Raw genomic sequence first — 23914 nt, forward strand, 5'->3', positions numbered from 1 at the left:
CGGGAAAGTTTCAGACCAACTGAGTCAACCCAGTAGTGACCTGGCAGAGGTCAATTTTGGTACGGACATAATTGTAAAGCAAAGAGGTGGGCATATGGCCTCCCTTGCGGTTAATCACCATAGTATCAATTGTTTTATCAGAGTCCGCCGATGAGCATTTGGGGCTGATTTTCATACAGTAGTAGGAAGGTGAAGCCTTTTTCGGGTGGACTGCCATGCCAGATAGGGTGAGTAAATTAAGGGGTTATCTTTCAAGTGTATCGGGAAAGAGGACATTGAAATATGTATTAATGCATCTAGAGTTGTGTCTTGGAGAAAGGATTGCTCAAAGGAGTGGTAAGTATAGTAATCCACACACCCCACCCAGTCCAGAGCATATTGCAAGTTTGACGCCAAGGCATAATCCTGTATGCATGGCAGATTCATGCCACCAAGTAATGGAGGCTGTTGCAACTGCAACTGATATATATCCAAGGACGCTTACCAGCCCATATGAATTTGACAAGTGCCCTATTAATACTCAAGATATTCTTTTTGGTTAGTAGGAAAGGAACCATCTGGACTGGGTAAATGAGTCGCGGAAAGGACACCATCTTAAATAGGTGACTGCGGCCAATATAGGAGAGTGGTACATGTTTCCATCTATCGAAATCTGCCAATGTCTGAGAAATAAAATGTGCAAAATTTGTGGAATATAAAGCAGCGATGTCACTAGGGAATCACAGGCTCAAATACACTAAGTATTCAGAAGACCAACAAAAGGGGAAAGTGGATCCCCAACCAAGCTGGGCATCTGGGTGCAAGGCCAACGCCTTGCAAGTGGAAATGTCACTGTACGTCCTCAAAATATTCTCAAGACCGGGAAGGGCATCCCTGGGATTGCTAATGTACAACAGAAGCCGATACCTTCAGTCCCACCCAGGGCTACTACCTGCCAAGCAACCTCTTGAGAGAACGTGTAAATTAAGGGGTCTACGGCCAAATTAAATAATAGCGGGGTAAGTGAGCAACCCTGTCTCGTCCCCCCAGACAGCTTAAAGGGTGAGGAGTTCAGGCCATTCACAGTAATACAAGCTTCCGGTAGAGAATAAAGCATATCAAAGTTTTTTATGAAGTCTGGGCCAAATTGCTGTATTTGGAATACTCTCTGAAGATGGGACCAGGAGACGCGATCAAAGGCCTTATCGGCATCACAACTAACAATAATAGCCTCTTTATTGTCTATTGAATGTGGATGTTGTGTACGGAGGTGCTGCATCTCACGAATCCATTTTGAGCCGGATGTAAAATCGGCTGTAATCTCTTGGTCAACAATTTAGTAAAAATCTTGTGATCTTGGTTAAGGAGGGAGATGGGGCGATATAACTGTACCATGGTAGGATCCTTTCCCAGCTTCGGGAACACCACAATTTGAGCAGCAGTAAATTCAGGAGGGGCCGTGCTCCCGACAGCAAGGAGCCATACAAGGAAAGAAGGTGGGGAATTAATCGGTCTTTTAGCATCTGGTAGTATTCTGCACCGAAGCCATCCGGGCCAGGAGTGTGGCGAGCCCCGCGAGGGGACGCAGATACCTATGAAGCCCGCGAGGGGACGCAGATACCTGTGAAGGTATCCGCGTGCGCTCGCCACGATTCGGGCTCGGTGGCTCGCTGCGCTCACCACTTTCTATTCTCAACTCCACGCCGACGTGGATAGTGGGGGTATGAAAAGGTCGTAGGACGCGTAACGCCGTCGCTCGCCACGCTTCGGGTTCACGTTTATACTTGGGGGGGTGGCATGGGGGTGCATTTAAGCATTGTAAGCACCCATTAGGGTGCTTATACAATTTATAATCGCATCGCATCGTATGGCATTGTATGCCATATACAATGGCATACAATTTTAAAATTGTATGCCATTGTACAACATCGCATGCGATATGGTCTGCGATGCGATGGGCGCCATGCTAGTACACAAGTACCTTGTTTCCTTTATGAAGGAGCCCAGATTACATTCTAGTCAGTGGCGGTTTTTACCTATGGGCTGCAGCCCCCCCAGGTAAAATCAGCAACTGTCTCTGCCTAAAGTGAAGCCAGATGCAGTCACTGCTCTGGCTTCAATGTTACTGGCAGTGACTTCCTATTGGAAGTCCGACCTGCCAGTCACTCAAGGCAGTCCCATTGGGAGGTGTTCCCTCCCTCCGTGATGCCTCTCTGTGCGCAAATGTACGGCAGCACCCAAATCAGGTTCTGCGCATGCGCAGTACCGCAGACGATACTGAGCATGCGCCATACCGGGGAACTGGATTAAGCCTTCGGGGGCTGCTGCAATGGCAGCCCATGGAGGCTTGGGCCAGCGCATGCACATGAAGTTATTGCGCATGCGCTGGCCCCATGCAGAGGACCAGCAGCTGGGACGGCATGGGGATCGCGGCGGGGGCATCGGCAGTGGTAGTAGAGGGGCTGCATTGCGGCAGCCCCCTGCTCCAAAATGTTAAGAGCCGCCACTGCTCCTAGTACACACCATTTCAACACTCCCAGGCATTTAGCCTGTCATTTATTAATTCAATAACAAAATAAAAATTTGTCCTGTGCCAGTGGCACTGATGCCATTTTTCGTGTTTTCAATATCCAGTTTGGTCACTGTGGTCATTCCACTGTCACATACGGGACATTTATAAAAGTTATTAAAAAAAAAATTGTTAAAACTTAACACAAGGCAGGAATGTCAAAGTGCCTAACTAACTAGGCTTATTTTTTTTAGGTATAGTTTTTATCCATTATACCCAACATAATATCACAAAATGTAGTTGTTACGTATGGAACAAGCCAAGCCCACTTCTGTTTTGTAAAGGAAACGTTTGCTTGATAATTCCTCTCAACTCCAAATTAAGAAACAGTATTATATTTTTAGTGAAAACCTATGAGAAAGATCTATTCAACTTGTCATCCTATGTTGAAAACTCAAACGATAGTCACAGATTTTTTTCCCCCATGTAACATGGGACATTTTTACTAAATTTCATGTAATGGCCATTTATTGCTTTAAATTTAAACATGATCATCTTAAACCTAATTTAACCTATGCCATAGGACATAGAGCTTTAAAACCAAATAATTTTAAGGTCAAGTTGAATTTTTGTTTTCAACAGTTAAGCAAAGTGTGATGCTACCTAGATTATTTAACATCCGACTTTTTTCTGGTAAGCAACATGATAATATAAAGAATGTGTCAGATAGCTGTGGGAATTAGTAGAACTTAAAATTAAACAATTACACAAAATCTAATTGTAATTAAAAAATGACAACAGGCAAAATGATCTATTTAGAAATAATAAATATTTTGAATGTAGACGATATGCTTTTTTTTGCCTCAAAACACTTACATTGCTTGAGCTACTGGGTAACACATATTGACTGCAATTGGGTTTAAGAGAGTTTATTCAGGAAATGTATAATCGGCACATAGTTCTTGTGTAAAATGCATTAGTTATGATTGCATCCGGCATCATGTTCACACCATAAATGTGTCAACAGAAATATCTTAACAAGATAAATGTACTACTGGTTTTTAATAGTTATGTATTAGAACTTGTCTATGTACTGTAAGACGGTGGCCTAAATCTGTAATAAGTCAATAAAAAAACAAACCCACAATACAGAAACATTTACTGACTCCAATCTACTCCATTATATCATACATTGTAATTAGTAGCCAGGGCCATGGCAAATAAGCACTATATATGCAAAGTATGTGACTAATAATTTACTGTAAAAAATAAAGTAGGATAAAGTTTAGAATTGCAACTGATTAAAATTGGTCTTACTTTATTAGAATGAACTAAAAGTGGTGCCACAAGTCAAAATTTGTTTACCAGTAAGAATTTTATAATAGTCTAAATTAAATACAAAATTTCAACATGTAAAAATTCAACTTGGACTTTGTTATTGTAACTTATCTTTTATGCTATACATATCAAAAATCCTATTAAATAAGGTCTGCGTTTCATTAAATTAGTAAGCGAACATGATCCAAGTCAGGATTTCTTCACATCACCAGCCTTCATCAGGGCTTTAATTGCACGAGCTCTCATCTCCAGTTCAAGCAGTTCAAGCTGCTGAGCCGATGGTTGAACGTCCTCAGGGAGCACAGCACCGGTGGTTGAGGGCACTTCTACTACTGGCTCAGCCAGTCCCAGGATTTCATTAACGCTTTTCTCAATGTCCATCACAAGGTCATCAGACTGCCCTGCCACCTTAGGTGTAATGGCAACAGGTGCCTCATGGATACGATCTTCACAGCTTGCACCTTCTATGTCGCTATCATATGTATCAGCATTAATACTGAGGGCATCAAAGTCCTCTCCTTTACCTGTAAAATAAAAAAAAAAAGAATATAAAGGTGCATATACTATATACCATTTCAGATTGTAGATCTACAAAGGACGAATCAAGGCAAAAACTACTGAAGTACAGTATTTTGTGCACAAATTCTGGATGCACCAATATGACATGTAAAAGTGGCAAACAATAAACTAATATGATATGATAACATATTATAGTAACATTATTTTATAATGATGCATAGAAATGTAATCTAAAATGGATGCTGTAACTTTAAAATAAGGAGATGAAACAGAGTTTTAAAAAAATTATCCTGGTTGGAGAGTCTGGCAAGGTGCAAGTAAAACAGAGTAAGGAAACACCAAAACCATGAATACTGCTAGCTTGATAAATTTGCTTTAGGAGTTGTTTAGCACAAGCACAAGCTTTACACTGCAGTTAAGCTCTGCGGACTTCAAAACTGCCTACCCATATAGTAGGACAACATAAGAATAATAGGTGATCTTACTATAATCATATGCACCTACAAAGAAACAGATGGAGGATTATATTAGCAAATTAAGCAAAATAAAGACTTGGGATAAAAAAAATCTTGCATTCTACTCTGCGGGTCTTATTATAGAGTAGGGGCTGTGATGTAACTTAATTTTCAGGAATTACGTAACATGTATATTATACAGATCTTACGGCTTCTAGTGTGTTTGCATTGCCACAATCCATGATTATTTTCTTATATTATATGGGTCTGCGATCTTGAAATTTGAATTACTACTGTCACCATTATTTCCTCTACACATACAACCCCAGTTTGTTTAAGCCCGTTTTTGATACCTTGGTCTACACGTTGGTGAAGGACAACCTTTCAACAGGAATCACCCGACTTGGCTTTTAAGATGACAGCATCCAAAATCCTATCCATAGACTATGACTTCCTATTCACAAAACAATCGGCAACGTCCTAAGCCCCATAAACATTACCCGATCCATAGCCAATGCCGATATTGGCAGTGACGTTGACCTGGAAGGAGGGCCAGCATCGGCAAGTGCATACACAATTGCCAATGCCGGGCGCAAGGGGACTGATGGAGGGGACGCGGAACACATGTAAAGTAGTCTGCGTCCCCCCGCCACGCTTCGGGCTCGGTGGCTCGCTGCACTATATAAAATCAACTCCACGCCGACAAGGATAGTGGGGGTATGAAAAGGTCGGAGGACGCGTACCGCTGCCCCTCGCTGCGCTCGCCATGCTTCGGGTTGGCGTTGATAGTGCTGGTGGCGTTAACAATGGTTATTGGGGGCTCACGATTTTTTATCTCATGGATCTCATGCATCTTATGGATGCATAAGATCCATGAGATTAAAAAAAATCGGGTCCATCACGCTGATTGTATGCCTTAAGTACCTTAAACTTAAGGCATACAATCAATGAGACGGGCGCCGTGCTAGGAAAGCAGTACCCACAAAGTTTAACTTTGGACAAGCAATACATTACAATATCTAATATAAAGTTAGCAAATTGCAATGAACAATACAAAGTTCCATTTGATACATTTGATCATAAAATTGAATCTGTGTAACTTAATAAATCAAAAACGTCAGACATTCTTGTCTTCTCTCCTGAACTCCTGCTAACATAAGACATTATTTACATGCAGGAGATGAGATCTCAGATTATTCACACACATTCATTTGAATAATTATTCCACCCAGTTCTCAGCTCATCAATATTATCAAGTTAAACATTATAATAAACAGTAGCAACATATAATTATTAGCTCATAAATCAGGACAACTTTTGCTATTCGTAAAAAATTAGCATCGGAGACGGAATTGTGTCACGCCACTTACTGCGAATAGTAAATTGCATTTGTTTGTTTAACCTCCTGTGTCCTATATTTAATGCTCCCCTTTTAATAATGAAGAAATCATACCAATCACCAATCCATAATTACTTGCAAACTGCCACCTATTGACTGAAATGATGATATTGTTTTGTTTTCTCGCTTCCAAACATACAGTAAATTGTGGTTAGCAAAAGCATCAATAATCAGGAAGCCATTTTGTTTCCTTGATGTTTCTAGTTAACAAAAGCGTCACTGTCTGATCTTCATATAGGAACAGGAAAAGCTGATTTTTCTAAACAGAAATACCTTTCTAGCTTTCTCTTGTGTGTGAGATTAAATTAAATTAATTACATAGTAAAATAAACAGAAGCCTGACACACTAAAAACTGCCTGAATTAAATATCCTCTTTCTGCAATGTAGTAAAATAAGATTTTAAATATAGCCTCTTTAAATATTCCCTTTTAAATGGCTTTGAATTCTATAGCAGAAGTGACCAGAAGATCATTTTTCAAATAACCGATTTTAAAGTTATAATTAATCAAACGCTAAACAAAATCTAAGAAGTTTATTTCACAAGTAGGTTTGTTACTCTCCTTATCTAAACTAGGCTAATGATTAACCCCTTCCCGACATTTGACGTACATTTACGTCATGGTCGGGAAGCACTTCCCGACACATGGCGTAAATGTACGTCATGGATTTAAACTGTCACCGCGTCTATAGACGCGGTGACAGTTTCAACATGTCTGCTGTCCCTGACAGCAGACATGTCCGTGCATGCCCAGGGGGGGCTGCGATGCCGCCCCCCCGTTGGCGATCGCTGTGATTGGCTGTTCAGTGTGAACAGCCATTCACAGCGTTTTCCTGTGTCACCGGCGAATAACGTTCGCCGGTGACACGGGATCAGAGGTGATTGGTGCTGTAAAGTACAGCACCAATCACCGCGGGGTGTAAGGGTGACACTGGTGTCACCCCACCTCACCCCGCCCGCCCCCAAAGGCCGTGATTGGTCCGTCGGACCGACGGACCAATCACAGCCAAGGAGGGGGATTTAAACTAACGGTGACTGCACTGCAGACGCCATTCCGGTCTGGAATAGCGTGCAGTGCGGTCACCGTACCCCCCTGCCGCCATACTGACCAGAACCTTGCTCCATACTTGCTCCATACTTACCTGATCGCTGCTTCATCACTGCTTCCTGGATCCTGTTGCTACTTGTGCCTTCCTGTGAAATTGTGCTGCTGCAGTGTACTAGCTAGATAGAGAGATAGATAGAGAGATAGAGAGAGATAGAGAGAGAGAGAGAGAGAGATAGAGAGAGATAGAGAGAGATAGAGAGAGATAGAGAGAGAGATAGTGTCAGAGAGTGCTATATTTTGTGCTGCTGCAGTGTGATATAGTTATAGATAGAGAGAGAGAGATAGAGAGAGAGAGATAGATAGAGAGGCCTAGTGACAGAGTGCTATATTTTGTGCTGCTGCAGTGTGATAGTTATAGAGAGATAGAGAGAGATAGAGAGAGAGAGATAGAGAGAGATAGTGACAGATTGTGCTATATATTTTTTATATAACTGACTGCTGCCCCCTCCTTTTGTGCTGATCAGTATAAATTAACTGATCAGCAACTTTTTGGGGGCGCAGGTTTTTTTTTATATATAGATATACCTGTCAGTGCTGCTGCTGCAGTGTCATAGAGTGATAGATAGTGAGAGATAGAGAGAGATAGTGACAGAGAGTGATAGAGAGTGCTAAATTTTGTGTCTGCTGCCCCCGCCTTTTGTGCTGATCACTATATCTGAGGTGATCAGCAACTTTTTTGGGGGTACAGAGGTTTTTTTTTTTTTATATATACCTGTCAGTTGCACCAAAGGTTGTGCACCTGCTGCACCTCACTGGTAATCAGTGTCGCATCACTGATCACCTTTTTTTTTTGTGTGTGTGCTGTGGGGTCTTTTTTTAATTTTTTTTTTACACACACTGTGATTTTGTGGGTGTCCTGTGGCCGCTGTGCGCTGATCAGTGACGTACATCACTGATCATCTTTTTCGGCACAGGGTTGATCTATTTTTTTTTTTTTTTGATCAAATTCCTGTTGCCTTTGAGCGCTGTTCAGTGACAGACGTTACTGACCAACATCTGTGCTCAATTTTTGGCGCAGGACCTTTTTTTTTTTTTTTTAACCCCTTAAATTTTTTATTTTTAACCCCTTCATTTTTTTTTTTTTTATTGGTATAAAGTATTTTTTTTTTTCTGCACTACATACACACTACACACTACATACCCCCCGGATTGAAATCAAGTTTGTACCCCCCCCTACACTATACACGTGTTGAAACATTTCACTACCAGTAACACAAAAATAAAAATGGCATCCCAAATGTCCTCCCAAATGTCCTCCCAAATGTCCTCCCAGTCATCCAGGAGAATGTATTCAGTGGAGGAGGCATATGCCATGCTTGCTTCTGACTCTGACACAGCCAGTGATGCAAGCGGGGAATTTGAAGGATTTGCCTTAAGCTCCTCTTCCTCCTCTGGTGATGAGGGACCCCCTCAAAGACGCCCCCGTAGAGCAGCTGAGACCCCCCCCCCAATAATTGATCTCGTATGGACCCCACCACCAGACAATTTTGAGCCCCAGGTTCCTGAGTTTTTGGCCATGCCAGGAATCCAATTTGATTCCACAGGTCTCAGAGAAATTGACTTTTTCAAATTATTTTTCTCTGATGATTTTATAAATTTAATGGTGGACCAAACTAATTTATATGCCCAGCAGTTTATTGCTCAAAACCCCACGTCATCATTTGCTAGGTGGACCCCTGTAGATGCAGTAGAGATGATGACGTTTTGGGGTCTGGTGTTTCATATGGGCATAGTAAAAAAGCCAGAAATTAGGCAATATTGGAGTACAGATGTTCTGTACAGTACTCCATTTTACCGTATGGCCATGACCCGGACTCGATTTGAGACAATTCTTAAATTTATACATTACACCGATAATGCACAGTGCCCACCCAGAGATGATCCCACCTTTGACCGGCTATTCAAAGTCAGGCCGGTCATTGATCATTTCAGTGCCAAATTTGAAGAGGTGTACATCCCTGAAAAATTTATTTGTATCGACGAGTCCCTTATACATTTTAAAGGAAGGGTTAAATTCCGCCAGTACCTTCCCAGTAAGAGGGCAAGGTATGGCATAAAAATGTATAAACTGTGTGAAAGCACCTCAGGGTACACCCACAGGTTTAGGGTTTATGAAGGGAAGTATTCAAGAATTGAACCGCCAGAATGCCCCCCCTCCCTCGTAGGTGTTAGTGGGAAAATTGTCTGGGATTTAGTGCACCCCTTCCTGGATAAAGGTTATCACCTCTATGTGGATAACTTTTACACCAGCATCCCCCTGTTTAAGGCCCTTGGTTCAAGAGGTACAGCAGCTTGCGGTACTGTGCGCAAGAACCAAAGAGGCCTCCCAAAAACGCACATTGCCCAAGTAATGAGAAGGGGTGAAAGCAGGGGAATATGCAACGAAAATATGTTGTTGGTCAAATATAAGGACAAGAGGGATGTCCTTATACTGACAACAATTCACGGAGACAGTACCACCTCCATCCCTGTACGAGGTACCAGTACCCACACCTCCAAACCTAATTGTATCCTGGATTACAATAGGTACATGGGCGGAGTTGATCTTTCAGATCAGGTACTGAAGCCGTACAGTGCCCTGCGGAAAACAAAAATCTGGTACAAGAAGGTGGCCGTGTATATCATCCAGATGGCACTGTATAACGCTTACGTGCTATTCCGTTCTACCGGCCAGAGGGGGACATTTATGCACTTTCAAGAGGAAGTCATAAAGGGCCTAATATTTGGGAACCAGCAGGCAGAGGGCCCCAGTACTTCTAGTACTGGTCCCCGTATTGTACCAGGGCAGCATTTTCCTGATGAAATCCCCTCCACTGGAAAAAAGGGCAGGACACAAAAAAGGTGCAAAGTTTGCTATAAAAAGGGAATAAGAAAGCAAACTATTTTCCAGTGTGACACTTGCCCCGACAAACCCGGCCTATGTATAAAGGAGTGTTTTAAAATATACCACACATCTATGGAATATTAGGTTCATAATTTCACCGTGCTTCGGGGGTCTTGCTAATGCCACATAGCACCCACCATTCATTCCACCAGAATCTGAGCCGCAAAATCCAAAAATCACTCCTTCCCTTCTGAGTCCTGCCATGCACCCAACTGGTATTTTTTGGTCACATGTGAGGCATTGCCGTACTTGGGAGAAATTGGGGCACAGATTTTGGGGTGCTTTGTCTCCTTCATACCTTCTGAAAATGAAAAATTTTGAGCCAGAACTGCATTTTTGTGTAAAAAAATGTAATTTTTCATGTTCACTGCCCACTTGTATCAAAATTGGTGAAACCCCTGGGGGTTTGAAATGTACACTATACCCCTAGATGAATTCCCTGAGGGGTGTAGTTTGCAAAATGGGGTGACTTGTGGGGGGGTTCCACTGTATTGGTGCAACATAGCACCCACCATTCATTCCACCAAAATCTGTGCTGCAAAATCCAAAAATCACTCCTTCCCTTCTGAGTCCTGCCATGCACCCAACTGGTACTTTTTGGTCACATGTGAGGCATTGCCGTACTTGGGAGAAATTGGGGCACATATTTTGGGGTGCTTTGTCTCCTTCATACCTTGTGAAAATTAAAAATTTTGAGCCAGAACTGCATTTTTGTGTAAAAAAAATTTAATTTTTCATGTTCACTGCCCACTTGTATCAAAATTGGTGAAACCCCTGGGGGTTTGAAATGTACACTATACCCCTAGATGAATTCCCTGAGGGGTGTAGTTTGCAAAATGGGGTCACTTGTGGGGGGGTTCCACTGTATTGGTGCTTTGGGGGTCTTGCTAATGCGACATAGCACCCACCATCATTCCACCAGAATTTGTGCTGCAAAATCCAAATATCACTCCTTCCCTTCTGAGTCCTGCCACTTTTTGGTCACACATGAGGCATTGCCGTACTCAGGAGAAATTGGGGCACAGATTTTGGGGTGCTTTGTCTCCTTCATACCTTCTGAAAATGAAAAATTTTGAGCCAGAACTGCATTTTTGTGTAAAAAAATGTAATTTTTCATTTTCACTGCCCACTTGTATCAAAATTGGTGAAACCCCTGGGGGTTTGAAATGTACACTATACCCCTAGATGAATTCCCTGAGGGGTGTACTTTGCAAAATGGGGTGACTTGTGGGGGGGTTCCACTGTATTGGTGCAACATAGCACCCACCATTCATTCCACCAAAATCTGTGCTGCAAAATCCAAAAATCACTCCTTCCCTTCTGAGTCCTGCCATGCACCCAACTGGTACTTTTTGGTCACATGTGAGGCATTGCCGTACTTGGGAGAAATTGGGGCATATATTTTGGGGTGCTTTGTCTCCTTCATACCTTGTGAAAATTAAAAATTTTGAGCCAGAACTGCATTTTTGTGTAAAAAAATGTAATTTTTCATGTTCACTGCCCACTTGTATCAAAATTGGTGAAACCCCTGGGGGTTTGAAATGTACACTATACCCCTAGATGAATTCCCTGAGGGGTGTAGTTTGCAAAATGGGGTCACTTGTGGGGGGGTTCCACTGTCTTGGTGCTTGGGGGGTCTTGCTAATGCGACATAGCACCCACCAAAATTCCACCAGAATCTGAGCTGTAAAATCCAAAAATCACTCCTTCCCTTCTGAGTCCTGCCATGCACCCAACTGGTATTTTTTGGTCACATGTGAGGCATTGCCGTACTCGGGAGAAATTGGGGCACAGATTTTGGGGTGCTTTTTCTCCTTCATTCCTTGTGAAAATGAAAAATTTTGAGCCAGAACTGCATTTTTGTGTAAAAAAATGTAATTTTTCATGTTCACTGCCCACTTGTATCAAAATTGGTGAAACCCCTGGGGGTTTGAAATGTACACTATACCCCTAGATGAATTCCCTGAGGGGTGTCGTTTGCAAAATGGGGTCACTTGTGGGGGGGTTCCACTGTATTGGTGCTTGGGGGGTCTTGCTAATGCGACATAGCACCCACCAAAATACCACCAGAATCTGAGCTGCAAAATCCAAAAATCACTCCTTCCCTTCTGAGTCCTGCCATGCACCCAACTGGTATTTTTTGGTCACATGTGAGGCATTGCCGTACTCGGGAGAAATTGGGGCACAGATTTTGGGGTGCTTTTTCTCCTTCATTCCTTGTGAAAATGAAAAATATTGAGCCAGAACTGCATTTTTGTGTAAAAAAATGTAATTTTTTCATGTTCACTGCCCACTTGTATCAAAATTGGTGAAACCCCTGGGGGTTTGAAATGTACACTATACCCCTAGATGAATTCCCTGAGGGGTGTAGTTTGCAAAATGGGGTCACTTGTGGGGGGGTTCCACTGTATTGGTGCAACATAGCACCCACCAAAATTCCACCAGAATCTGAGCTGCAAAATCCAAAAATCACTCCTTCCCTTCTGAGTCCTGCCATGCACCCAACTGGTATTTTTTGGTCACATGTGAGGCATTGCCGTACTCGGGAGAAATTGGGGCACAGATTTTGGGGTGCTTTTTCTCCTTCATTCCTTGTGAAAATGAAAAATTTTGAGCCAGAACTGCATTTTTGTGTAAAAAAATGTAATTTTTCATGTTCACTGCCCACTTGTATCAAAATTGGTGAAACCCCTGGGGGTTTGAAATGTACACTATACCCCTAGATGAATTCCCTGAGGGGTGTAGTTTGCAAAATGGGGTCACTTGTGGGGGGGTTCCACTGTATTGGTGCTTGGGGGGTCTTGCTAATGCGACATAGCACCCACCAAAATTCCACCAGAATCTGAGCTGCAAAATCCAAAAATCACTCCTTCCCTTCTGAGTCCTGTCATGCACCCAACTGGTATTTTTTGGTCACATGTGAGGCATTGCCGTACTCGGGAGAAATTGGGGCACAGATTTTGGGGTGCTTTTTCTCCTTCATTCCTTGTGAAAATGAAAAATATTGAGCCAGAACTGCATTTTTGTGTAAAAAAATGTAATTTTTCATGTTCACTGCCCACTTGTATCAAAATTGGTGAAACCCCTGGGGGTTTGAAATGTACACTATACCCCTAGATGAATTCCCTGAGGGGTGTAGTTTGCAAAATGGGGTGACTTGTGGGGGGGTTCCACTGTATTGGTGCAACATAGCACCCACCATTCATTCCACCAAAATCTGTGCTGCAAAATCCAAAAATCACTCCTTCCCTTCTGAGTCCTGCCATGCACCCAACTGGTACTTTTTGGTCACATGTGAGGCATTGCCGTACTCGGGAGAAATTGGGGCACAGATTTTGGGGTGCTTTTTCTCCTTCATACCTTCTGAAAATGAAAAATTTTGAGCCAGAACTGCATTTTTGTGTAAAAAAATGTAATTTTTCATTTTCACTGCCCACTTGTATCAAAATTAGTGAAACCCCTGGGGGTTTAAAATGTACACTATACCCCTAGATGAATTCCCTGAGGGGTGTAGTTTGCAAAATGGGGTCACTTGTGGGGGGGTTCCACTGTATTGGTGCTTGGGGGGTCTTGCTAATGCGACATAGCACCCACCAAAATTCCACCAGAATCTGAGCTGCAAAATCCAAAAATCACTCCTTCCCTTCTGAGTCCTGCCATGCACCCAACTGGTATTTTTTGGTCACATGTGAGGCATTGCCGTACTCGGGAGAAATTGGGGCACAGATTTTGGGGTGCTTTTTCTCCTTCATTCCTTGTGAAAATGAAAAATTTTGAGCCAGAACTGCATTTTTGTGTAAAAAAATGTAATTTTTCATGTTCACTGCCCACTTGTATCAAAATTGGTGAAACCCCTGGGGGTTTGAAATGTACACTATACCCCTAGATGAATTCCCTGAGGGGTGTAGTTTGCAAAATGGGGTCACTTGTGGGGGGGTTCCACTGTATTGGTGCTTGGGGGGTCTTGCTAATGCGACATAGCACCCACCAAAATTCCACCAGAATCTGAGCTGCAAAATCCAAAAATCACTCCTTCCCTTCTGAGTCCTGTCATGCACCCAACTGGTATTTTTTGGTCACATGTGAGGCATTGCCGTACTCGGGAGAAATTGGGGCACAGATTTTGGGGTGCTTTTTCTCCTTCATTCCTTGTGAAAATGAAAAATATTGAGCCAGAACTGCATTTTTGTGTAAAAAAATGTAATTTTTCATGTTCACTGCCCACTTGTATCAAAATTGGTGAAACCCCTGGGGGTTTGAAATGTACACTATACCCCTAGATGAATTCCCTGAGGGGTGTAGTTTGCAAAATGGGGTGACTTGTGGGGGGGTTCCACTGTATTGGTGCAACATAGCACCCACCATTCATTCCACCAAAATCTGTGCTGCAAAATCCAAAAATCACTCCTTCCCTTCTGAGTCCTGCCATGCACCCAACTGGTACTTTTTGGTCACATGTGAGGCATTGCCGTACTCGGGAGAAATTGGGGCACAGATTTTGGGGTGCTTTTTCTCCTTCATACCTTCTGAAAATGAAAAATTTTGAGCCAGAACTGCATTTTTGTGTAAAAAAATGTAATTTTTCATTTTCACTGCCCACTTGTATCAAAATTGGTGAAACCCCTGGGGGTTTAAAATGTACACTATACCCCTAGATGAATTCCCTGAGGGGTGTAGTTTGCAAAATGGGGTCACTTGTGGGGGGGTTCCACTGTATTGGTGCTTGGGGGGTCTTGCTAATGCGACATAGCACCCACCAAAATTCCACCAGAATCTGAGCTGCAAAATCCAAAAATCACTCCTTCCCTTCTGAGTCCTGCCATGCACCCAACTGGTATTTTTTGGTCACATGTGAGGCATTGCCGTACTCGGTAGAAATTGGGGCACAGATTTTGGGGGGCTGTGTCTCCTTCATTCCTTGTGAAAATGAAAAATTTTGAGCCAGAACTGCATTTTTGTGTAAAAAATTTAATTTTTCATTTTCACTGCCCAGTTGGACCACAATTGGTGAAACCCCTGGGGGTTTGAAATGTACACTATACCCCTAGATGAATTCCCTGAGGGGTGTAGTTTGCAAAATGGGGTCACTTGTGGGGGGGTTCCTAAATTTTAGCATCTTATGGTGCCTAGAAACCTACATGGTGCCTAAAAAATAATCTCATAAAAAGGAGGCTCCAAAATCAAGTAGGTGCTCCTTCTATTATGAAGCCTGTGGTTTGGTCAACGTGCACACTAGGGCCACATATAGGATATTTATGAAAACAAAAGATTTGGGGGAATCAATTTTTAGTCACATTTCTCTAGTAAAATGTACTGTGTTCCTTAGAAAAATGTATTAAAATTGCAAATCTGCAAAAAAAATGAAATTTTGAAATTTCACCTACACTTTGTTTTAATTCCTGTGAAACACCTAAAGGGTTAACAAACTTCCAAAATGCTGTTTTGAATACTGTGAGGGGTGCAGTTTTTGAAATGGCATCATTTATGGGGGTGTCTCACATACAAGTCCCTCAAAGTCACATCAGAACTGAACTGGTCCCTAAAAAAATCAGTGTTTGAAATTTTCTTGAAAATTTGAGAATTTGCTATTCATATTGTAAGCCTCCTAGTGTCCAAAAAAATTAAAAGGAAGTTGAAATAATGATGGAAACATAAAGTAGACATATGGTCTATGTTAGTTATTAACTATTTTGAGTGGTAAGATTATTTGTCTCACAAGCAGAAAATTTAACATTTTGCAAATCGCTAAATTTTCCATTTTTTCACGACATTTTGGTATTTTTCACAAAAAAACACAGACTGTATCGACCCAAATTTACCACTAATTTGAAGTACAATGTGTCACGAAAAAACAATCTCAAAATCACTGGGATAAGTAAAAGCAAAAAAAAGTTATCCCCACTTAAGTGAGACATGTCAGATTTGAAAAAAATGGCTCTGTCAGGAACGCAAAAACTAGCTCTGTCAGGAAGGGGTTAAGGGGCAACTGGGGACAGTATACAGTAATGTGAGGAGTTAAGATGATCAATTCATGTGTCACTGTATAATATTCCACATGTAACGTAAAAATGTTTCCATATATTTGTATGGTACTATAGAAAGTCGTATTGACAATTTTATACAACTCTAAAATATCATAAAAAGTTCCCTGTTTATTATATACATAAAACCTCCTGTGTATTTCTTTAGCGTCAAATAATAAGAGAACATTCAAATTATAATTTTTGCAAAGAAACTACAGATCGAACATTACTCAACCCAGCTAGTTGTTAAACCTCCCCCCAGCTAATGTACCCTTCTATAACTAACCTGCAGGGTTTTGGCTAGCCATGCTTAAAAGAAAATGTATTTGATATAGAGAAAGAAAACTGCAAGCTGTATAAAGACCTAAATCCTACACTAAAAGAACAGGTATGCTCATTTGCATATGCTGCCAATATCTGAATAGATATTTTCAAGATTACTCCTATATTTCTTGGTATGTGCTTAGGATTCATAGATGTTACTATTTTTTAACAGAAAAAAAATGCACAGCCTGTTTTAGTAGTTTGTTCAACAGAACTAGTTCATTAATAGTTACATGTATTTAAGGTAAGCATTGAACATAAAACAGAAGAACTGCAATATAATAAGATCAAATGGCTGCAACAAATAAATCCAGCATGCGGCAATGCCTGATACTGGAAAAAAACAAGCTAATTCCAGTTTGTACATGAAATAAATAACTATCTATCCGGAAAGAGCCAGAAAGAGCCAATTTGTCTGCTATGCAGATGCTTTGGTCTTCTCAAAGGAAACACAGAAAATGTCATCAATGTTCTAATGCATTCTTAATCCATCTTTATGGATGCGGGAACACTGTAAAGCCCAACCAATGTGTATACACAGACAGAGGACAGTGACAAAAAAATGTAGCAGTCCTATTCTTGCAACTTTCAAAAATGAAATCCAGTTTCAAAATGTAAACAAAGCCAATATTGGTATATACTTGGCATACTGAACAAATGTGGATTCAGTGACCTAAATTATGAGAACAGGACATCATAGAAAAAAGGTATTACTAGCAACCAGATATTATCTTTCATTTTCTAAGCTACAAAAAAATAATGTAGCGTATAGGAGCAATCATTACTAATTAAAATAAATCTTGATTTTAACCATATCATATATTCCAGAATTCTCATATAAAGAATTCCATTTCCTCAAAAAAGGTTTGATTTAATCAATTTAACCAATATCCTTAGATTCTATTAAATCTGCTATATGCATGGCAAATCCATTTCACATCTAACTCCAACACCAAAAAAAAAAAAAACAAAAAAAAAAAAAAACGATATCTCTACCTAGAACGCAAACAAGCTTGATCTAAAGTAGGACAGCTCTGTTCTATCCATCTACACCAAACTGATCAACCTTCATCTGTTGGTATTATCAGCAATTGAGCATGAGAGTGGACAGCTATCCATAGCGTCCCACTATGGAAAGCCATCCACCCCAGGGGAAAATCACTAAAATGGGCAAAAAAAGCTCAGCGTGTACTGACCGTATGACTTTAATGATATAAGATCCGATACGGTCATATGATAAACCTACCAACCTGAGGTCTATATACATCTGTAGTGAAATTTAAGTCTACAACAACCTAGTATTGATTACAGATTCTGACCCTCTACAGTGACAGTCTACTAAAGGATCTTACGTTTATACTCATCATTGCTTTAAACTAAAATCTGTGTAGGACTGCATGAGAACAGCCTAACGTGCACATTTTCCAGTTTTAAGCAAGGCAATTCAATTGACTGTAACTACTGTCAACACTCACATTTTCCCCAACAGCTCGTGTTTTGGCATTTTCTGTCTGTGGATATTTACTCCCAATAAAATAGTTTTACTCACCTGTGCATGGTTAAAGAAAGCCAAAAAACATGACTTGTCTGTGGTACTTGACTACTAGAGTTAAGAACCATTCTTCTAGATTATGACCACGTATCTAACTGACAGTCATCGCTTTAAGGTCCCAACACTCCACTTCACACTAGTCAGCTGCCGCTACATTAGGACAGCGCTCACACCGTTTGTACACACCATACACTTCACACACTCATCTACTATCTCGCCCCATGTCTATGCACTAGGAATAAGCAGTCCGGCGCCCGCACACAAACTGCTCTATGCAGCTGATCGCATACGGAGAGACACAGGGGATTCCCCTGCTGACGTCAGCTCTGATGACGGCAGCCCCGCTACTGCGGCTGTCAGTTACCGCTGAACCCGCTGGTGATACCAGCTGACGGGGTCAGTGTAGGAGGGACTGGCGCCCCTTTCTCATGTATTTATATGTCCACTGCTTCCAGTATGCGTCACCCCTGACGAAAACCAGTACCTCCGGTTGAAATGGCTGTTGGGTCAGCTGTTCACAATGTTTGTACAAAATATGCCTGCATTGTAATTTCAATACAACTTTCTTCAGCCACTAACGAGTGCTGGTCCCTTCTTGCTTTGTCTGCCTGGGTGAGATTGGGTGAGTGAGTTTCATTATCATTAATATATGGACTTTGCACCGTGCTTTAAATACCCATAGTGAGTGCCTACCTGCCTTATCTGCTCTAGATTATGACATATTTAATGCTGGGCACACATGATCAGATAAAATGTCACTAACAGTTTATGTCACCTGAGATTGGCGCTCCGCCCCTAGGGAGAAGTAATTTCCCTGTTCCCTCCCATGTAAGGGAACAGGGGAAATGTCTGTTGGTCGTCTGCAGTAGGACATACACTGCCCTATGCGGCTGGCCTGGACTGATCGATATTTTTGAATGGTTGGTCACATACACACTGCAATTATGGTCGCATGTATGCCCAGCATTAGCAATATACAGACTCACAGAGTCCTGCCTTGAACTCAGCTTACTTAGAATATTAAGTGTCATTTACATATACATGCTTCAAAAATATATATTTATCACTAGAAATCCACCTCACATACACAAACTCTACTAAGATCAAGAGCCTTAGGAGCCCATCTTGCCACCCTGCTTATAATTTATTAGGTTCAGTATATTAGTCATAATGTTGATGTTTATCATGTCAACATGGTCATCGTATTGACATTGATCATGTCAACATATTCCTGTTCTCAGAGAAATTGAGTGGACATTGTTACAATGGTTTTTTCTCTCTTCCTTCTGAACCGAACAGTATAAAAAACAAAATGGCAACCCTAACCCTTTTGTAAATGTCAACATTATGGCAATGATGACATTTTTATGTTGACATAAACAGTCACCCTGCTGTTGATATTGCAAATTTAACTGCCATTACAGTGACAGCATATCTAATTTATTATGTTACTTCCACCAACAACTTATCCTAAACATATGATTAAAGTCTAAAGGCACTATACACTACACAATTTGGGCCCGATTTCACTTGATTCTGGAGGATTGGCCCGAGAAATCGGGTGAAATTGCCCAAATCGCGTAGGGTCTGACATCCGATCTGATCCGATGCGCGGATCTGATCCCGAACGGGATAAATCTTATGTGCAGCCGGCAGGGAGCAGGTCCGGGGAACAGGGACCAGAGACCGGAGAGCAGGGTCCAGTCCGGGGGAGCTGCAGGAGGGGTAGTGGGCTAGCAGCAGGAGAGGTAGTGGCAGGTGAGTGGGGACCACAGAGCCAAGTCCGGTCCTCGCGCTGAGAGAATAGAAAAAAAAATCCTATTCAAAAGCCTGGGCGGCCGCTGATTAGCAAAAGTTCAGCCAATCAGAGCCGCCCAGTCTTTTGAATAGACTGCTCTCCCCACCTGCCGCTACCTCTCCTGCCGCTAGCCCACTACCCCTCCTGCAGCTCCCCCGGATGGGACCCTGCCCCCACCACGGACCTGGACCCTGCCACCACCCTGCCTGCAGCTCCCCCAGACCCTGCTCTCCTGCAGCTCCCCAGGGTTTACATGTGATAAATCGATCCGATTAACACATGTAAAAAATAGCACATCAAGTGCCAAATCTTATCAGGAGAAGCCGGGGGAACTCAGGGGAAGTCGGGGCAGACATTAGGCCGACTTGTCCTTAGGACAAGTCGGCCTAATGTGTGGGGGCCTTTAAGCCCTTCAAAAAAACAAACAAAAAAAACAAAACATTGATAATATCTCCTTACATACCAACCACCCCTTGAGCTTACAAATGTGATCTCTAAATGTGATCTCTAAATGTAAATAGCCTCACAAAATGCAACAATGGGCTCTCAAAACTAATTAGAAAATCTAATTACAACATATCTTTGCAATTCAGGAAACTCACATCAAAAACTGGAAATATAAAAATTCTCATATACAGTGAAAATGCAATTAGTCCTAATGCCTAAAATGCTGGCATTTTGTGTTTATTTTGCCCAATGTTTTTTTTTTTTTCGAGCAATTCAGATATTTTTTTCGGAACCAATTTACCGCTTTCTGTTTGAAAACCACTTGGATCCACTAGAAGTTCCAAAATTCATGTGTTTTTCTTAATTGGTGCAGTGAAAATAAAAAAGATACATAGAGTTCCTTTTTCAAATGAGGAACCGCTGTAATCGTCACCACAATGACATTATACCTACATTGGTTGTCTGACGATAGAGAATATATCATTATAATTGGCAAGATGGGTCACTATCAAACTACTAGAAGTATCTGGACAGTGTTTTCACTATTGAATAGCTTAGTGACCTAGAAAAAAAAAGGGATTTTTGTAAGAACTTACCGTTCGAATCCCTTTCTCTGATATGGTCCTGGTGACACAGCTCAACACTGGGATGTAGGAGGGTCCGAAGGAGCCAGGCACCTATCCTAAAGTTTTAGAGGGTAGGCTCCTCCCCTACTGCATCCCTGGACTCTTCAGTTCATCTTTCAAAGCCACTGGAATACATTAACTCAGTACAAACGCCTGCACATATTATATGCACATTTTATAACAGAAAACTGTTAACTTTTAACCATTTTAACATGAACATCATGAAACTTCTGGCATACTTACTGAGCGTAAGGGAGGGATCGCTGTGTCACCAGGACCATATCAGAGAAAGGGATTCGAACGGTAAGTTCTTACAAAAATCCCTTTTTCTCTTTCAATGGTCCTGGTGACACAGCTCAACACTGGGACGTTCCAGAGCCGGTCCTTTGGGAGGGTACGCTCAGGTCTGCAGCTCTCAGCACTGCTCGCCCGAATGATGCGTCCTCCGACGCGAACTCATGGAATCTATAGAATTTGGCAAATGTGTGAACAGATGACCAAGTGGCAGCTCTGCAAACCTGCTCAGCTGTGGCCCCATGTCGAACCGCCCAAGAGGTGGCAACTGACCTGGTGGTATGCGCATTTATCTTGGCCGGTACTGGTCTACCCACTTTGGTGTATGCAAAGGCTATCATAGACCGCAACCACCTAGCAATAGTCTGCTTAGATGCAGGCCAACCAATTTTGTGTACTTCATACAATACCAACAATGTGTCAGTCTTCCTGACACTCTTCACTCTGTCCACATATATGCGTAAGGCACGCACAACATCCAAAGTTCTCAACTTGTCCCTTTTCTTAGAACCCTCTGGGGGTTGAAACACAGGTAGAACTATCTCCTGATTTAAATGGAAGGTAGATACCACCTTCGGTAAAAACTGAGGCACTGTTCTTAAAACAGCCCTGTCATCATGAAAAATTAAGAAGGGAGATTTACATGACAAAGCTCCCAATTCTGAAACTCTTTTAGCAGATGCTACTGCTAACAAAAACACTAGCTTCCACGTGAGAAACTTAAAGTCAGCTGACCTTAAAGGTTCAAAAGGTGCCTTTTGAAGGCATTCCAAAACCAGTGATAGATCCCAAGGTGCTACTGGTTGCTTGTATGGAGGTTTCAACCTGGATACTCCTTGTAAAAAGGTTTGAATTTCCGGCAAAATGGCTATCTTTTTCTGGAAATAGATGGACAAGGCCGAAATCTGCACCTTCAGAGACTGAAGGCTTAGGCCCGATGAAAAACCATCTTGTAAGAATTCCATCATTCTTGATAGCTTAAAATGAGATGTATGAGCCCTTCTTCTCTCACACCATCGAATGTAAGTCTTCCAGACTCTATAATAATTTGCCGAAGATACAGCTTTTCTGGCTTTTATCATAGTCTGTACTACTGCCTCAGAAAACCCTTTTCTTTTCAAAATGGTGGTTTCAATAGCCAAGCCGTCAAAATCAATCGATCTGAATCCAGGTGATTGAATGGGCCTTGTCTTAGAAGGTCTGATCTCAGAGGTAGACGCCATGAGTCCACAGACAACCTCTGAAGCCTCGAGTACCAGGATCTCCTTGGCCAATCCGGGGCCACTAAGATCACTGGAACCTTCTGCCCCTGTATTTTCTTCAGAAGTCTCGGTAACATTGGTACCGGTGGGAATGCATAAAGGAGATCTCCCTGCCAGTGAATAGTCATGGCATCCACTGCCTCCGCTAGTGGATCCCTTGTTCTGGCATAGAACCTGGGCACTTGACGGTTGATCCTGGATGCCATCAGGTCCACATCCGGAGTTCCCCACATCGAAGTGATTTGGTGAAACACCTGAGGGTGTAAGCTCCATTCCCCTTCCTTGAGCTCCTCCCTGCTCAGGAAGTCGGCTTCTATATTCTCTATTCCTGGGATGAATATAGCCGATACAGCTGGAACATTCTGTTCCGCCCATAGGAAGATTCTGGATACCTCCCACATGGCCAATCTGCTGCGTGTACCTCCCTGGTGATTCAGATACGCCACAGCTGTGGCATTGTCGGTCTGAATCCTCAAAGGGAGGTTCTGTAACCTGTCTCCCGCCAAGGAAATGACTTTCCAGACAGCTCTCAGCTCCAAGATGTTGATTGGTAACGCTGATTCCTCTGCCGTCCACAGGCCCTGAAGCCTGAGATCCAGGACTATTGCCCCCCAGCCCCTGAGACTGGCGTCGGTAGTTACTATCAACCAGTCCCAGGTCTGTAATGACCGACCCCACTGAAGGGAATCTACTTCTGTCCACCATTTCAAGGATTCTCGGGTGTCCGAAGACAGCACTATCATCTCGGATTTCATGGTCAAAGTGTTTCCTGACCAGGCTGACAAAATGTTCCATTGGAACCTCCGAGAGTGGAACCTGGCAAATTGAAGCGTCTCGAATGACGCCACCATCTTCCCCAGGAGCTTGAGGCACCTCCATACTGAAATGCTCTGAGCCCTGAGAATCTCCTGGACTAGGGTGACCAGATCCCTGGCCTTTTCCTCCGGGAGGAATACCCGATGAAGATGGGTGTCCAGTATGACTCCCAAGAATTGGAGCCTTTGTGACGGTACCAACTGAGATTTTTGCAAATTTAAAATCCAGCCGTGAGCCTGCAAAAAACTGATGGCCTCTGCCAAGTGACTCTGCAGCATGGCTGCTGACTCTGCTTTGAACAGGAGATCGTCCAAATAGGGTATTACTGTGATTCCCCTGAGCCTCAGTACCGCCGCCATTACTGACATTATTTTTGTGAATACCCTTGGCGCGGTTGCTAGCCCAAAGGGTAACGCCCGGAATTGTAAATGCAGGTCTCCTATGGCAAACCTCAACAAGGTCTGATGCTCCGGGTGTATAGGAACGTGCAAATATGCGTCCTGGACATCCATGGACGCCAAAAATTCTCCCTGGTCCAGACTCAGGAGTACTGACCGTAGAGACTCCATTTTGAAATGGTCT

The 23914-nt window shown here is 42.4% G+C and overlaps 1 protein-coding gene across 1 annotated transcript in view; it reads right to left on the reverse strand.

Annotated features, from left to right (window-relative positions):
• Window positions 1-3401: 3401 nt before the first annotated feature.
• The window catches only part of CAAP1 (caspase activity and apoptosis inhibitor 1), a 49998-nt gene continuing 29485 nt past the window's right edge, over window positions 3402-23914 (reverse strand). Inside the window, exon 6 of the mRNA XM_083185350.1 lies at window positions 3402-4350. Coding sequence (XP_083041476.1) covers window positions 4016-4350 — 335 coding nt within the window. The 3' untranslated portion in view covers window positions 3402-4015. The remainder of the gene's footprint in view (window positions 4351-23914) is intronic.

Source organism: Crinia signifera, chromosome 1, assembly GCF_055691185.1.
Source record: "Crinia signifera chromosome 1, ASM5569118v1, whole genome shotgun sequence".
In the NCBI taxonomy this organism is placed as follows: domain Eukaryota; kingdom Metazoa; phylum Chordata; class Amphibia; order Anura; family Myobatrachidae; genus Crinia; species Crinia signifera.